The 17,483-nt window shown below is 38.2% G+C and overlaps 1 protein-coding gene across 1 annotated transcript; it reads right to left on the bottom strand.

Annotated features, from left to right (window-relative positions):
• Positions 1-12,677: 12,677 nt before the first annotated feature.
• Positions 12,678-17,104, bottom strand: LOC143859155 (disease resistance protein RGA2-like). The gene is made up of 2 exons (XM_077369835.1): positions 13,800-17,104; positions 12,678-13,195 (listed from the first exon to the last, which is right to left on the bottom strand). The coding sequence occupies exon 1, from the start codon at positions 16,764-16,766 to the stop codon at positions 13,815-13,817; it is 2,952 nt and encodes a 983-aa protein (XP_077225950.1). The 5' UTR covers positions 16,767-17,104; the 3' UTR covers positions 12,678-13,195; positions 13,800-13,814.
• Positions 17,105-17,483: the final 379 nt, after the last annotated feature.

Raw genomic sequence — 17,483 nt, 5'->3', positions numbered from 1 at the left:
CCCTCGACGCATTTCTCGGAAACGAAGAAAAAAGGGGAGAATTTCTCAGGAAAATTTTATTTTTCCGTAATTGTCATAATTGTTTAATTTAATTGTACTTTTTTTGGTAATTGTCATATGTCAGTACATGGTGTTGGTAATTTTTTCATAATTTTTCAACTTTGCCTCTTTTTTTGGTAATTTTTCATTTAAAACTTAGAACTTTTGCACAAATCGTAATAAATCGTAATGATTACTTTTTTTGCTATTTCGTTTTTTGCTAGCCACCTTTGCACCTATGTCACTTCGCCAATCTTTGCATCAGGATGGGCCACAAGCTGGCCTCGGAGAAGGTGGGTAGCAAATTCCTATACCAAAAAAAAAAGGGAAATGTTATCAGCAGTACTGTATTTTGATAAGGGCACTCCTCACTTTATTAAAAGTACGGTATGGCCGGTACCATAGGATCATCCAAACCGTCCATTAGATGGCCCACAGCCTAAATAGGTTGTGCCCCAAAATTCACTTCCATAGGTTGATTCTAACCCTCCAATCTGAATGTTAGAGGGTTGATCCTAATCCTCTATAGATTGGAGGGTTAAGATCAACCTATGTAAATGATTTTTGGGGCACAACCTAAAAAGGGAAATGTTATCAGCAGTACTGTATTTCGATTTTATCTCTCTTTGGTGGGAATCAAAAAGCCCTTTATTGTTCCTTATTAGTCTCTTCTACTTTCAGTGTACCCCTGCAACCCTACTTTCAGACACAGACACACAGTAGAAAATATTTATAATATTTTACCATTTCTTATTGTGCTGATGGGTCATGTATATGTTGCATTTTTAGGTATAAAAAATGGACCCATCTATTGACAAATAGGTACTGCATTTGCCCTGTATTGTCTTGGCTATTTGAATTTTCCACCCAATTACAGTTCAGATCACAGTGTAGAATTTTCCAAACCCTCCAATATTTATCAAAAAGTAATAAATGGACCACACTGTAGAATTTTCCAAACCGTCCATGAGTTGTACCTAAAAAGTAAATTACATATGATGATCCCACCCTTATGGCCATCCAAATGGACATTCTGTATCATCCTATGGTGACCCATACAGTATCTCTTGAAAAATACCGGACTATACGGGCTTAAACCTTATTAAAAAAACAACAACAGGGGAACCTTATTCTGAAGCAGGGGAACCTTATTCTGAAACCTGTATTGTCCTGTATTTTGAAGCAGGGGAACCTTATTCTTGGGGCATTTTCAAACAAATGGTAGAAAGAGTGTAGTACATTTTGAAACCTGTATTCAGTAGAAAGCACATGGTGTTCTCATACAATCTCTGTATTTTCAACAAGAAATAATAGAACAAAAATACAATCTGAAGAGGACAACATCAACAACTTCTTCATTTTGAGGCAAGGTTAATATAACAAAAAATACAATATGAAGAGGACAACAACAATAGCTTCTTCATTTGGATGAGGCCTGTGTCATCGCCAATGTGATCACCATCTAGGTCACCACCAAAGCATTCATTTGGATGAGGCCTGTGCAAACGAAAAAAAACATTAACTAACCATAAACATATTGAAGAGAGAATCAATATTTAATTCTAGAGAACTGATAAAATAATTGAAAGATTCATTAGTTATCACAATGGGCAGTGAGAAATGACACCACCATCTAGAATGCATGTTTCTAACTCTCTCTTCATATTACTCATTTCCATCTGGTTCCCCTCATTTTCCTCTCCCTTGTCATCCTTTTGCTTCTCATTTGCAGCCACATATAATTACTCAATCACAAAAATAAGGCCGAGAGGAATGGAATACGGTATAGGGGTATAGGGCGCCAACCGTTGTAGTATGCTATCTTTACTCATGTGCTTGTTGAAGAATCTGCTAACATATATTGATGCACTCCATATTGATAAACTAATGGTTCCTTTTTTTTTGGTGCTTTCATTAATAGATTGTGATTATCAACATGTGTTTGGGAAATTTTTTCTATTCCAAAAGGAGAAGACACTAATAAGGAACAATAAAGGGCTTTTTGGTTCCCACCAAAGAGAGATAAAATCGAAATACAGTACTGCTGATAACATTTCCCTTTTTAGGTTGTGCCCCAAAAATCATTTACATAGGTTGATCTTAACCCTCCAATCTATAGAGGATTAGGATCAACCCTCTAACATTCAGATGGGAGGGTTAGAATCAACCTATGGAAATGAATTTTGGGGCACAACCTATTTAGGTTGTGGGCCATCTAATGGACGGTTTGGATGATCCTATGGTACGGGCCATACCGTACTTTTAATAAAGTGAGGAGTGCCCTTATCAAAATACAGTTCTGCTGATAACATTTCCCTTTTTTTTTTGTATAGGAATTTGCTACCCACCTTCTCCGAGGCCACTTCTCGGCTCGTGGCCCATCCTTTGATGCAAAGATTGGTGAAGTGACATAGGTGCAAAGGTGGCTAGGAAAAAACCAAATAGCAAAAAAAAGTAATCATTACGATTTATCACGATTTGTGCAAAAGTTCTAAGTTTTAAATGAAAAATTACCAAAAAAAAGGCAAAGTTGAAAAATTATGAAAAAATTACCAACACCATGTACTGACAAATGACAATTACCAAAAAAAGTATAACTAAATTCAAACAATTATGACAATTACGGAAAAATATAATTTTCCTGAGAAATTCTCCCCTTTTTTCTTCGTTTCTGAGAAATGCGTCGAGGGAGTTCAGGTTTTTGCACCATTCATGATCTCTCTTCAAGTTTCTGTTATTTTTTTTTCGCACAAAAAATCATCAATGGTTTTACAAAACCCTAAATTTCTGCACCATTCATGATTTCTTTGAAAATAAAAAGAGAAATAAGTGAACAAACCCTCTTACAGTGGGGAGAAAAAAAGAAACCCTCTTGAAACCCTACTCAAAACCCTCCTGAAAAAAATGCTTTCACAGAGAGAGAGAGAGAGAGAGAGAGAGAGAGAGAGAGAGAGAGAGAGAGTAAAGTAAGAAAAATAAAAGAAGAAACCCTCTCCAACATGATTTGAAGCAAAAAAAAAAAAGAAGAGAAAAATAGAGTAAAGTGGGAAAAAAACTAACCTTCGAGGCAGATTTGCAGAGCACTAAAGGGGGCGGAAGTCTTTTTCTTCAAGGGTTTTCCATTTTCCAGAGAGAGAAAGAGGCGGATGTATTTCTGGTCTAGGGTTTCACTGCTAAGTTCCACTGCTCTTCTCTTCTACGGTTTCAGAGGACACTTCTTCTTTTTCAACGAGATAAGATAGCTGGAATGGGTACGGCATGCAGAGAACGCTTCTCGAGAACGCTTTGGGGTTTTAATTTTTGCCAAGGGGCCCACGTTTGAAGAACCAATGAGACCCATCCTCTCTCTTCGACTGCATGAAACGCTAAAACGGTTGAGCGCACACTCTTTTTCCTCATATATATATATATATATATATATATATATATATATATATATATATATATATATTTTCTGTTGCCCTTTTAAAAAAAAATGATCGTTCATGTAAGTCAACACGAGAAATATTGGTATATTTGTTTTGGTGATTTATGCTTTCTCTATATACTTGCGACTTCATATAACAAGATATATTGCTTTCTTAGACCCATTAGGTGTTGCATGATGGAATTATGTTACAAAATTAGCACGGTACTGTAGAATTAGATATTTGCGTCATAAGAGAAATGTTCGGATAGTCCGTCCTTATCACACATCGGCACATACCGAAGTAAGGGTGTCAATTTTGGCTCGGGCTCGGAGGCTCGCTCGGGCTCGGAGGCTCGCTCGAGCTCGGCTCGAATCCTTAACGAGCCGAGCCTAATTTAGGCCAGGCTCGGCTCGGCTCCGCTCATTAAGAATTTAATATATTTAAATTTATATATTATATATTAATTTATACATTAAAAGGGTTGTCCAGGGAGTGAAAGGGAGGGGGGCAAAATATGTCACTTCATTTTTGGAACCCCATTTGTTACTAGGACCACCCCCCATAGTGTAAAAAAAGTAATCAAATTACACTAGTAGGGCTGTCCAGGGAAGATGAGGGGTGTGAACATAATATAACCCGAGATCGGTAAAGCTCGCGAGCCTGGCCGAGCCTGACCAAGCCGAGCCGAGCCTGAGCCTGGTTCGAGCCCGAACCGAGCCGAGCTTGGCCAAGCTCGGCTCGGCTCGTTTACACCCCTATACCGAAGCAAGAGAGTCACAATTACTATATCTGGCATGGTTGAACTATTGCAATGAATCAATTAAGCACTCAGTGCAAGGATGCCATACATCTAATCATACAACCACTCAATTGACTATGTTGGAAGAACACCACGATTCAACGATATATTTGAATTCCATTTCTAATGGTGCCTCCTCTCTCTCTCTCTCTCTCTCTCTCTCTCTCTCTCTCTCTCTCTCTCTCTCATTACGTTGGATAATTTGCATTGATCATTCAATGGTTGTCTATTCCTCAAAATGATCACACCTCCTACACTTCCCACCATGACACTTTAATGAAGAGTCTGAGCATTTACTGGGATCGTCGGCTACAGATTTTAAAACAAATTCAGCGGAGGTATAATTAAATATTACTCTCGAACTATTCAATATTCATACCCATTAATTTATATTAAGTCATGTATTTATACTTCATTTCTCTTAAAAAATAATTTTTTTGGTCTATAAAGGGGGATGATATCGAATTCATGAATAAATTGTTCTGTTCGCGGTTGGGCCTTAAATTTGTCTTCATCATTTCAAATATGAAAGGCAAGTTTCGAAGAAGCTACACATCAAGCATAGCAGTTCACTCAATTATAAGCGTCTGGTTTCAGAAGAGAGCATGGCTCTTTTAGATTTAATAGAAGGTATTTAAATTTTGATTAAAATTATATGATAAAATATTAAATTTTTTGTATGTAAATCATATTAATAAAATTTTCAATCCCACTTATTAATTCTACAGCTTCTTCATATATGCCATCATCATCGACAACATATCCATATTCAGATCGTCTCTTACTTGAAACATCCGATATACATCTTTCCCTTCCTACCTCAAGCACTCAACATGAACTCGTACCTTCTACTAAACGAAAGCTAGAAACGCTTGATGACATTGATGATATATATACATTACTTCAAAAGCAATCAAATTTAATACTGATATAACATTATATTTATTGTGTTACTGTTTTAAACCTTTAATCTAACATTTTCATCTTTCAACTTCTCACAGGTAGCAGGGACAGACATGTAGTTGACATTTCTGTTGTTCAAGATGGCATCAACAATACTGCCCAAGATAAATGCAACCAAGATATTCAGGATGACATTAACAATTCCGGACATGATTAATTCAACCAATATACGATCAGTGAATGTTGAATATTATGTTTTCGATTTTCTAGATGTAGTTACATCTAAATTAAGTACAAATCACATTATTTAGATTTATCAACAGATTGAACTTTGATTTTAGACTTTATCTATGGTATATATTTATCTTTTAATTTTCAACTGGTATATGATTGGTGTGGCATTTCTTCTTCTGATTTAATCATTATTCTTTCCCTCCCCGTGCTTCCCACGGGTTGTCCCAATGTGGCATTGCTCATTGTTTACATTAAAAAACCATTTCTATTAGGAATCGCTTCATTTCCAAGTACTTCATCCGATTTAAGAGGAACAACATATTATGGAAACCTCTATAGATTGGAGGGCTAGGATCATCCTATGGAAATGATTTTTGGGGCACAGCCTATTTATGTTGTGTTCCATCACATGGATGGTTTGGATCAACCTATGATGTGGTCCGTACATTTCTTTGTCGCCCAGTGCATCGGCTTTTTACTATAATTGTTAATAAAAAACCTAGAATTCCTTCCATATTTGTTACTAGAATATTTACTATAATCAGTCACGATCGATGACACTATAATTATGAAACCTAGCTTGCTGTTGTGCATCGATAGCCATCTATGCTTTTTATTTTTAAATTTAGATGAAGGTTGCTTAGACAATTCTGATTTTTTTACGGTTTCTTTAAGATCTAAAATTAGTTTCACCCCGTGCATCGTACGGGTTACCCCACTAGTATATATATATATATATATATATATATATATATATATATATATATATATATATATATATATATATAGAGAGAGAGAGAGAGAGAGAGAGAGAGAGAGAGAGAGAGAGAGAGAGAGAAGTTCCTACACATATGTGTAGATAAGTTATCTACACACTAGCTTAAAATACAGTGGGGGCCACATTATTTGGGTGATCCAAACCATTCATTTTTAAGGCCCTCACATAGATAGGGTGTCCACAAAAAATCAGATCCATAAGATCATCCTAACCATTCGAACTATGGAGGCAAAAAATGGACTAATTTGTTAAGGTTTAAAGACATCCATTTTACCTCCACAAATCGTAGGGTTGGGATAATCCTATGGATCTGATTTTTTGTAGACACCCTATCTATGTGAGGGCCTTTAAAATGGATGGCTTGGATCACCCAAACAATGTGGGCCCCCATTGTATTTTAAGCTAGTGTGTAGAGAACTCTCTGCACATATGTGTAGGAACCGTTTTCTCATATATATATATATATATATATATATATATATATATATATATATATATATATATATATATATATAGAGAGAGAGAGAGAGAGAGAGAGAGAGAGAGAGAGAGAGAGAGAGAGAGAGAGAGAGAGAGAGAGAGAGAGAGAGAGAGAATTATTTGAATTTCTCCCAAAATTCTATAAGAATTACACATCACTTTTTTTTTACTTTTTTTAACAAAGGCACTCATTCAACCCACATATTTTCAATCCTACCCCTTCCTTTATGCTTTTTAACAAAGGCACCCATTAAAGCTACATAATTTCAATCCTACGCCCCTCTTTTATGCTTTTGCAATAAAAAAAAGTGGAGAAAGTCACTTTGCAAAATTACGGATTGGGTACATATGTTACATAATACTATGTATTTTTCTGAACATATTACATAATACTCGGATTCAGGACGCCTTTCAAAATATTGACGAATTCCGGGCACCTTAAGAGGCACAACATATTATGGAAACCTCTATAGATTGGAGGGCTAAGATCATCCTACGGAAATCATTTTACGGGCACAACCTATTTCTGTTGTGTTCCATCACATGGACGGTTTGGATCAACCTATGATGTGGTCCGTACAGTTCTTTATCGGCCCGTGCATCGCACGGGTTTTTTTTACTAGTCTTCTAATATAATGAGGGAGGGGGGTTTACTGTGAGGGATTGTAGTCCGGTGGGCAATGAAGTCATATGACCACAACTAATGATGGTCAAAGATCCAAGTGAAGTGAGCTTTTCGACCCACTCTGGCAAATTCGCCATGCTCGGACAGTTGCAAATTTCTAGTTCTTGCAGTGTGGTGACCGTGACATGTTGTAGCCCATCTGGCAATGATGCCAACTTATCACAACATTTGATTTCCAGATGTTGGAGGGCAGTGAGGTTGTGCAAGTCATCCGGCAAAGAAACGAGCCCCTTAATAACCAATGATTCAAGAAATTTCAAACGCCGTGGCAGCCCATCTAGCAATGATGGCAACTCATCACAATAACCCATTTCCAGATTTTTGAGGGCAGTGAGGTACCACAAGTCATCCGGCAAAGAAACGAGCTTTTTACAGCCCACAATATTCAATGATTGAAGAGATTTCAAGCCCCGTAGTACCCCTTCCTCCTCGGGTAACGATGCCAGGTTTCTACACCAACGGATATTCAGCTGCCGGAGGGCAGTGAGGTATTGCAAGTCATTCAGCAAAGAAGCGAGCTTATCACAGCCCTCAATAACCAACTCGAAATGCTCAATGACTTGAGAGCAACGAAATTGTCCAGCTCCCTAGGAAGACTCCTCAACTTGTTGCAATCCCTAATTTCTAAACGTTGGAGTGCATTGCCGTCTCGTAGAAAGCTTTCTGGAAAGGATGACATCTCATCAAGATGATCAATAACAAGGGAGGTAAGATGCAAAAAACATGGCAGGGTGATCAACTTTGGGCACTTTTCAATATTCAATTCATCAAGGCAAGGAAAAGCTCCTCCTTCCTCCACTGATGCCCACATCTCTAATTTATCCATCGCTAGCGATAGTTTTTCCAAAGATGGAAAGGAAAATCCAATCAATGTTCTATTACCATAAAAATCATGGTTGATTTGCTTCAATGCAGGCATTCCATGTATCACAAGACTCTTGAGTGGGGGAAGTTGCCCTAGTGATGGGAGATTTTCACATCTCCGGCAATCATTAAGAGAAAGATTAACTAGATTTGTGAATAATGAATTCTGCATCCATTCTGGAAATCAATACCCTGATAGCCTTGTATCTGCAAATCTTTCAAATTACAGTGCGGTTCAAGGCCTTCTAACACTTCTTCCTGCATCTCAACATCACCACGATTATCCCCCCCATGATAACTCCAATTCTCTTGCTTTTCAAGTAGGCTTGTTTTGCATCACTTGCATTTCTCACAAGGCTAAGTTGTTTTATTGATAGTTCTCCTCTAAGGTTTAAATTGCTCAACTCACTGAGGCGATGTCCTTCCTCGTCACCCACAATGAAAATGGATAGGGTCTGGAGGCAACTCAGCTGCCCAATCCCAATGGGGCTGCCCAATCCCAATGGGCACACAAGTTAATGAGACACAAAGATAAGTATCTACATGACTGAGGCTACTCATTTTTCTCATGTCCTTGGGCAAATTGCGGAGCTTGTAACAAACTCTTAGTTTCAATGTTTGCAAATTTTGTAGGTTAGTAATCGATTGAGGTAATGTTTCAATGGAATCACTATAGGAGAGGTTGAGGTATCTTAGCTGTTTCAAATTGCATATTGACTGTGGGATCTCTTTAATACCAAGTCTACTTAGATCTATCATCTAGGCATCTCAAGTATCTAAGTTCCTTGATGTTGGCAGGGAACTGGGCACCAAGGAACTGGGAATCAAGGAACTGGGCATTGTCTTTTTCAGAGCGAAATAGTATCGTCCGTATTGTATTGGCCTTATATAAGCTCGGACATTCTGATGATGAATATAGAGCATCAGAATAGACATATCGAGTCGATGGAGGGATATTATCAGTTTTTTCCGAATCCACGATATAACACTTGTTCCCAATAATAGACTGTGCAAGATCGTGCACCAAGTCATGCATCTTGCAACTTGTTATATTTCCGTCATCGTCCTTTTCTATGTCTTTGAAGAAAGACCTCCATAATAAATCACTGAAAATCTCATCTCCAATGTCTTCCAACTCCATTCTTCCTTTAGGGGTAACAAAGCCATTAGCCATCCACATAAGAATAAGTTATTCTTTCACAATTGTAAAGCCTTAGGGGATACAGAGCAAAAAGAAAAGCATTGCCTTAGATGAGATGGCAAATTAGTATAGCTCAATCGCAGAGCTGGCAAAATGGGCAAATTTTCATCTACTGGTAGTTCCCATATTTGGCTGTCTCTTACAGACAACCACATAGGTTCCCTTTTAAGACGCAAGAGACTTCCTAATGCCTTTGCTGCTAACGGCACACCCCCACATTTCCTGACTATCTCTGTACCGATTGCAACCAATATTGGATGCTCTTCACTTCTCCCTGATACAAATGTTTGACTCTCAAACAGTGACCGACAATAAATTCTTTGGGCTACTGTCTCGAATCTTGTAGAGTCTTAGGAATAATTCTATCTTACGGATTTCATAGTAAAAGTGTCCCCTGTAATATTGAATTTCTTGTGGAACCGATGTAATACTTTGTCATGTGCTTTTGCCCTTCGACCTTGTGTGCTTTGATCCCATTTGCTATTAGTCACCTTGTAAATTTCAGAATAATGTGTGCTCTATTCTTGTGGAACCTATGTGGACCATTGCCCTTCAACCTTGTGTACTCGGATCCTATTGCTACTACCCACCTTGTGAATTTCAAAAATAATATGTACTCTATTCTTGTGGAACCTATGTGGACCATTGCCCTTTGACCCAGTGTTCCTTGACCCTATTGCTATGTGGCACTTCTTGTGGAGGCTTAGGATTATATGTGGACTATGACGGCCCTCACCAATGGGGCTAGTACGTTGGCTATATGGGTCTCGCCAGTGGGACGAAACACCGGTCCTGTCGACATGTATGCGATTTGAGGAACTAGTTTCGACACCTTGGGCAGTCGGTGTAAGCAATAACTTGCTTTTTGGACTAAGCTCATGACCTTGATGTGGTATTGCTTTCGGTTTGACTACATTCAGTGATCTCTCATGATTTATGATACTCTTTGTGGTGATATCTTCGAGCTGTGATTTTGTAGACCATGTTTCTTATTCACCTTGCTGTACTCATTGCAGATATTTGGATCCATGTTAATCCATTCCATGTGTAACTCTATACCCCATTTTGTACACTTGATTGATTACCTTTGTTTCTAGCATGCTTGACCCAACTGTTGTAGCACGTTATTATGTACTGGGCTTCGGAGGACTGTGGCTTCATAGTGTGGACAAGGGAGCGGAGGTGTCATTCCATGATTATTATCACTTGTTTTTTTTTTTTTTTCAGAGACAGTAAATGTTGTTTAGACATTTGTAAAAGACTACGTTAATTGTTATTTTTGGATTTGGATAGAGAGAGTGAGAACTTGAGATATGATTATTTTGATTTCTGTATGACCTTTATTGCTATTAGAATTGATTTGCCTTGGATGGTTTTAATATCGTCTTGCTAGCCTTGTGTACTTGTGGAGTTCTCTTTGCAGGTATACGACGTTGTCATGCCTCAGGCCGTTCACGGTTTGGGGGCGTTACAGGGTGTGTTCGACAACCATCCCTCAAATCCATATTTTAGATTTTTTTAACTAAAATATGCTAAAAACGAAAAAATGCAGTTGGCAACCATCCCTAAAATCTCGTTAATGGATTTTACTGTTTCTAATCTTGGATTCCGTGAAGCGACTATTTATCGAGGAAAATACGGAATGCTGGCAATGATAGCAAACAACCACGCTATGCTGGTAATTTTGGACTTCGGTTTAAAACACGCACAAATCTTGCAAAAGTGGTAGTGCCCTTCTTGACTCCATCAGAGCACAGCCTCATGGTTGAGAGACTGATTGAGGCTGGGCTCTGTCATGGTGTCAGGAAAGGCAAAAGGGTCTTTGTAGCTCTACTTTTCTTAGATTGGTGCGTGTTTACTATTTAGAACTAAAGTCCAAAATTATGCTCATAGCGTAGTTGTTTGCAATCTAAGATGAAGCATGTAAAAAAAATACAACCCAATTGCCCATAGATAAAGCACTAAGCCAAAAATATCCATCCATCCATAATATATACTAAGCACCTAACTTTCCAAATGTGATTCATCTTTTCCAGAAAAAGTTTTTCCTGGAAGGTATTTTCCCCTACATCATGTTTTAATCTTTTGATGGGTGGGATGGGGCCCATATTCTATACCCAAGAATAGCATGGGTAGGGTCCACTATCCGTGTCCACATTCCGTACTTTTCTCCTGGTTATCTAGGGTTTTTGAGTCAAAGTTTTTGAATATAGAAGAGACTTTAAAGCTACTTAAAGCATGCTTGTTATACTTGTATGCCTTTGGATCATACTTTTGACTATGTTTAATTCTTTTTTTTTTAAATATCCTTAGATATGTTAGGAGATTGCAGACAAATCAAGATTTTGATTTTGGGATTGAATATCTTGTTATGTTTTTTATTGGGAATAAGATCTGAGCATGTGTATTCATAATCCATTAGGTTCTTAAAATCATCATAATTACCTTTTCCCTTTGTTTCGGGAATATTTAGATGCTACAAGTATGCGTGTTATATTTAGATGAGTTTAGACATTTTAGAACTTCTGACTATGTTGAAGTGTTTTCTTTGTTAATATCATACGGATTTTCTTAAATACAATCAACATGGCGGGAAAACAATCCATTGTCTTGGGAATTTATGAACTTGTAATAACAGTCATGTTATAGTTAAAATTGTCACGGTCGCCAAACATGCCCTCAATGACTTTAATTTGGTAGTTTATGACAAATTCGGATGTTGCTTGTTGTAGCCTGTAGGTATGGCTCCTGTATGCTTTCTAGTTGCCCCCATTGGCTGAACGTCACTCTAAAATGTAAAAGTCACTCTGGTGATGCAGCCAATTGGAGAGCCCTTTCATCTCATTCTAGCATTCCTCACTATACATAGATCATTTCATTTCTTTACCAAGGTTATTATCAGATGTTAATCACACTGCAGCAGTGCAGCCCCTATTATTTAATAGTGGGCCCATAGTGGGCCCGTTATGATTTTTTTTCATCTTGGGTTTTTCTTGTTGTTGGATGTTGGATGATCTGATGAACAGCGTGAATTTGAACACCAAACATAGGATCCGAGGAATATTCTAATTGGGATTCAATTGGGTCGTTATTGGATCCTTCTCATTGACACTAGGATTGTCACCGGACCCATATAGTTTAATGGATCCTTTGGATCTGATTCTAAATGCTTTTCTTGCAATCCAAACAAGGCGTAAATAGAGAGATGAGAGTATAGAAAATTTAGTGATAGCAGTAAGCATCAAGAAAAGAAGGGACAGAATTTAGTGGTACTAATAAGCCTCTAGAAAAATACAAACGGAGATACTGTTAGTGTTTATGAGATATACATTTCACTAAATTTTGATGAAGAAATTAATAAAGCCCTTACAAACCACATTCTCCACACTAGAATCCACATCTGAAATCTATTGAAAAATCCAAGAGGAGGACAAGAGGCCTTGCCTCTGACATAACATGGGATAACACAATACAAGAACACAACAATCAGAGAACAGCTCTTGCACAAATTACAAGGAAACAACCCTTAAAACCTCCACAACAGAGCCTTTAGTACTAAACTGAAAATAGAAGCAAACACTAAGCAGCAATCCTCTGCCCCAAGAGCAGACCATAACCTGAATGAACTTACAGAAACCAGCATAGACCTCTTCCACAAGAGCAGAGCAAATCCTGAACTGAAAATCCTCCCAATTGTAGCCAAACAGGGAGCATAACCAATGCAAACAACGAAGGAAGGAGGGTCCCAGAAGTAGGCTTTGGTTTACTTGACTATCACACCTTGAAAGCAAGAAACAACCAACTGTATATAACAGGATCAGCTCACGAAAATGACATAAAAGAAGAGATTTTATCTTATGAAAATCCCTCATTTACAAACTATAGTGTCTATTAAAACTCAAGAAACAATCAAAACGTTAACTTTTTTGGAAAATGTTTCTGAAAAGTATTTTTTATTTGGACAAAAAACTATTATTTAACTAAATATAATTTGTTTTGCCAGAAAAGATGGTTTGTTTTTATAGGAATATGAAGAAATAAAGTTTTGAGACTGCAAAAAAGATGTGCATGTAAAATTACCCACGACGGGCATCTTTTAATTTTCATTTTAAAAAAGAAAATTCATTCCTGGCCTAATTTAACGAAATATCTAAGGCATGATTCTTTCTAAGTAAGTTGAATATAATTTAGATATAAATAATTAATGGATAAACACATTAATTAGTAAAAAAGAATGATACATTGGACAATTTGTAAGAATAAATGATGGAATAAAACATATGCATTTCCACTATAGTTGAGACTTGAGAAAGCAAAATGTAAAGGAAGGAGGTGTTGGGTGTATATTAACATTATTTATTTGGTGTAGATTAAAAGATAAAAGAGGGGATGATGAAATAACGAACCTGGCAGTGGCCTCATTAAATGGCAACACGTGGTACATGGGCTATCTTGTGCCAATCCTCTCCTCTCTCCCTTTCGCATCGTCTCCTCAATTTTGGACAATCGATAATAGACAGTCTTTGGAGTGCGGTGAGGCGTTGTAGTCCGGAGGGCAGTGAAGTCATATTATAACAACTGTTGATGGTCAAAGATAGAAGCGATGTGAGCTTTTCGACCCACTCTGGCAAATTCTGCATCCTCGAACAGTAATCAATGGATAGGTGTTGCAGTGTGGTGACATGCTGCAGCCCATCCGGCAATGATTCCACCTTATGACAAAAATTGATTTCCAGATTTTGGAGGGCAGTGAGGTGGTGGACGTCATCCCACAGAGAAACGAGCTTATCACCTTCAGAGATAACCAATGATTGAAGAGATTTCAAATGCCGTAGCAGCCCATCTGGCAGTGATGACAACTCATCACAATTACTGATTCGCAGATTTTGGAGGGCAGTGAGATACCGCAAGTCATCCGGCAAAGAAACGAGCTTATCACAGCCCTCAATAACCAATGACTGAAGAGATTTCAAACCCCGTAGTACCCCTTCCTCGGCCAATGATATTAGATTTTCACACCATCCAATCTCCAACTTTTCGAGAGATGTGAGGTTTCGCAATCCCTCCGGCAAAGACACCACCTCCTTACAATGCGAAATGATCAATGACTTGAGAGCAACGAAATTGTCCAGCTCCCTAGGAAGACTCCTCAACTTGTCGCAATCCCTAATTTCTAAATGTTGGAGTGCATTACCATGTCGTAGAAAGTTTTCTGGAAAGGATGACATCTCATTAAGCTTATAAATCACAAGGGAGGTAAGACGTAGAAAACATGGCAGGGTGATCAAGTTTGGGCAGTGTTCAATCTTCAATTCATCAAGGCAAGGAAAAGCTTCTCCTTTCTCCACTGATGCCCACATCTCTAAACTAATAACAGTTAGCGATAGTCTTTTCAAAGATGGAAATGAAAATCCATTCAATGTGCTGTTACCGTAAAACTCTTTGTTGATTTGCTTCACTGCAAACATTCCTCCTATCTGAAGATTCTTGAGTGAGGGAAGCTGCCCTAGTGGTGGGAGATTACGAAGCCTCCAACACCATTGTAGTTTCAATGTTTCCAAATTTTGTAGGTAGATAATCGATTTAGGTAAAGTTTTGATGTTAGTATTGGAGAGTCTTAGGTATCTTAGCTGTTTCAAGTTGCATATTGAATGTGGGTTAACATCACATGTACTTAGATGTAGGCATCGTAAGTATCTAAATTTCTCAACTCTAAGGATCCTGTTTTTCACGATGTGTCCAGGAAACCAGTCTTCAGATTCAACGGGCAATAGCATCGTCCGTATGGCTTTGGCCTCATATAAGCTCGGAGATTCTAATAATGAATAGACATATCGAGTAGACGGAGGGATGCTATCAGTTTTTTCCGAATCCACCATATAACACTTATTTCCAATAACAGACCTTGCAAGATCATGTACCAAGTCATGCATCTTGCAACTTCTTATATTTCCCTTTTTGTCTTTTTCTATGTCTTGGAAGAATGACCTCCATAATAAATCATTGAAAATTTCATTTCCAATGTCTTCCAACTCCATTCTTCCCTTAGGGGTTACAAAGCCATTAGCTATCCACATAAGAATAAGTTCTTCTTTCACAATTGTAAAGCCTTTAGGGAATACAGAGCAAAACGAAAAGCACTGCCTTAGATGAGATGGCAAATTGGTGTAGCTCAATCTTAGAGCAGGCAAAATGCCATCATCTTCTAATTCCCATATTTGGCTGTCTCTTACATATGACCACGAACGTTCCTCCCTTTTGAGACGTAGGAGGCTTCCTAATGCCTTAGCTGCTAAAGGAACACCCCCACATTTCTTGACGATCTCTTTACCAATTGTAACCAAGTTTGGATGCTCTTTACTTTTCCCTGGTTCAAATGCTTGATTCTCAAACAGAGACCAACAATCACTGTCTGATAAACCAGTCAAGTGGGGGGATTCGTGAAGCGCACACATCATCGATGCAACAGTTTCTTTACGAGTAGTTACAACGATTTCGCTTCCTTTAGCTTTGCACGTTAAGATTTTCTTCAGATCATCCCACTTTTCACTATCTTCATTCCATACGTCGTCAAGTACAAGCAAAAATCTCTTCTCACATATTATTTCTTGGAGGCGTTTTTGCATCACTTCTAATTGTGTAAGAGCAGTTGGACTTTCAGTTGCAGATTCTAAAATTGCTCTTACAATTCTAGTAACATCAAAATTTTGAGACACATAAACCCACATTCTTAACTCAAAATGGCCCTTTACACGCTCGTCATTGTAGGCCAATTGAGCTAGTGTGGTTTTCCCCAAGCCCCCCATGCCAACAATGGCAATAACAAGGACATCATTTTCATTACTCACATCGGTTAGCAATAGTTTCACAATCTTTTCTTTATCCTCATCTCTCCCATAAACTTGTAATTCATTTACTAAGGACACAGTAGGTGTTCTCTCTTGACTCTCAGGACTCGTAGTTGTTACATCCAATTTGAACCTTTCCCTATCTTTTGCAATTTTTTGTAATCTCGTGAGGATTTTTTTTGTCCTTGTTCCTATCTTATGGCGTTGGAATTGAAAACAAGGTAAGAAGGTATTGCTTACCTGGATGATGCCACACCCAATTGAGCGTAATCGCTGAGCTTCCAAAGCCCAGTCTGTCAAGATGTCGTCCACATCATAGGCCGCATCTGTAAGATTTGTAAGCCAGTGCTTCAGCTGCGCGTTCTTGACTGCCATTGCCTCTGCATTTGGGAGTATATCAAGAACCATTGGTAAGATTCTCTGAAGCTCTTCCACATCATCCTTAACACCCCCCAGTAACTGAAGCTCGTCTTGGATTAGAGAGGTCAGTTGCCTAAGCAGTATACTAATGATAGCATCCGCCATATTTTCTTGGTAATAGGAAAAATAAATTCTCTCCAACTAGAGCTAGTAGAATCACACAGATACCTTGCAAGCTTCTTCCTGTAAGATGGTTTGTTATATAGACAACTCTTCTTTTTAGTATTCCTTTTTTATTTTCATTTTTCATGGATCTTCTCTCCAACTAGGGAAATGATATATTGGCTGTTTTCTTTACATGGGACAACCCCCTCTAGTGTAAAAATAGTGGTCATAAATACACCAGAGGAGGGTGTTCCAAGTAAATAAAAAGGGTGAATATATCACGAAGCAGCCTCGAAGCAGCGTGGGAAAACAAGACTTTCATATGGGGAGATGAGAAAAAAGACTTTCGTATGGGTTATACATTATCTGGCGCAAGCCACAAATAATGGGTCTACGATGTCCAACGCCCTACCTAACCATGCATTGAAAAATGAAAAAGACTTTCATATGGGTTATACATTATCTGGCGCAAGCGACAAATAAGGGGTGTAAGAAGTCCAACGCCCTACCGACCCATGGGCGCATCTTCTATTATTGTTTGGAAAAATTACCAATGGGTGACAAAAATAAGACGTAATTATCAAAAGGTCCCGTGCTTTTCTAAAATAAGTGACACCTGTTTTGTTTTCTGGACCTATCCCCAGGGCAAAGGGTAGATGAAAATGACCAGAAACCCATAAAGAAAGAGGACAAGAGTGGAAATTTAAAGAAAGAAGA

This window comes from Tasmannia lanceolata, unplaced genomic scaffold, assembly GCF_043159265.1.
Source record: "Tasmannia lanceolata isolate RefF3 unplaced genomic scaffold, GAP_Taslan_0.1 ptg000029l, whole genome shotgun sequence".
Lineage (NCBI taxonomy): Eukaryota > Viridiplantae > Streptophyta > Magnoliopsida > Canellales > Winteraceae > Tasmannia > Tasmannia lanceolata.
Note: the sequence above shows the minus strand (reverse complement) of the source record. Positions and strands in the feature narration are given on the sequence as shown.

Excerpts from the sequence above, each read along its gene's own strand:
- LOC143859155 (XM_077369835.1), bottom strand. The coding sequence starts at position 16,766 with ATGGCGGATGCTATCATTAGTATACTGCTTAGGCAACTGACCTCTCTA.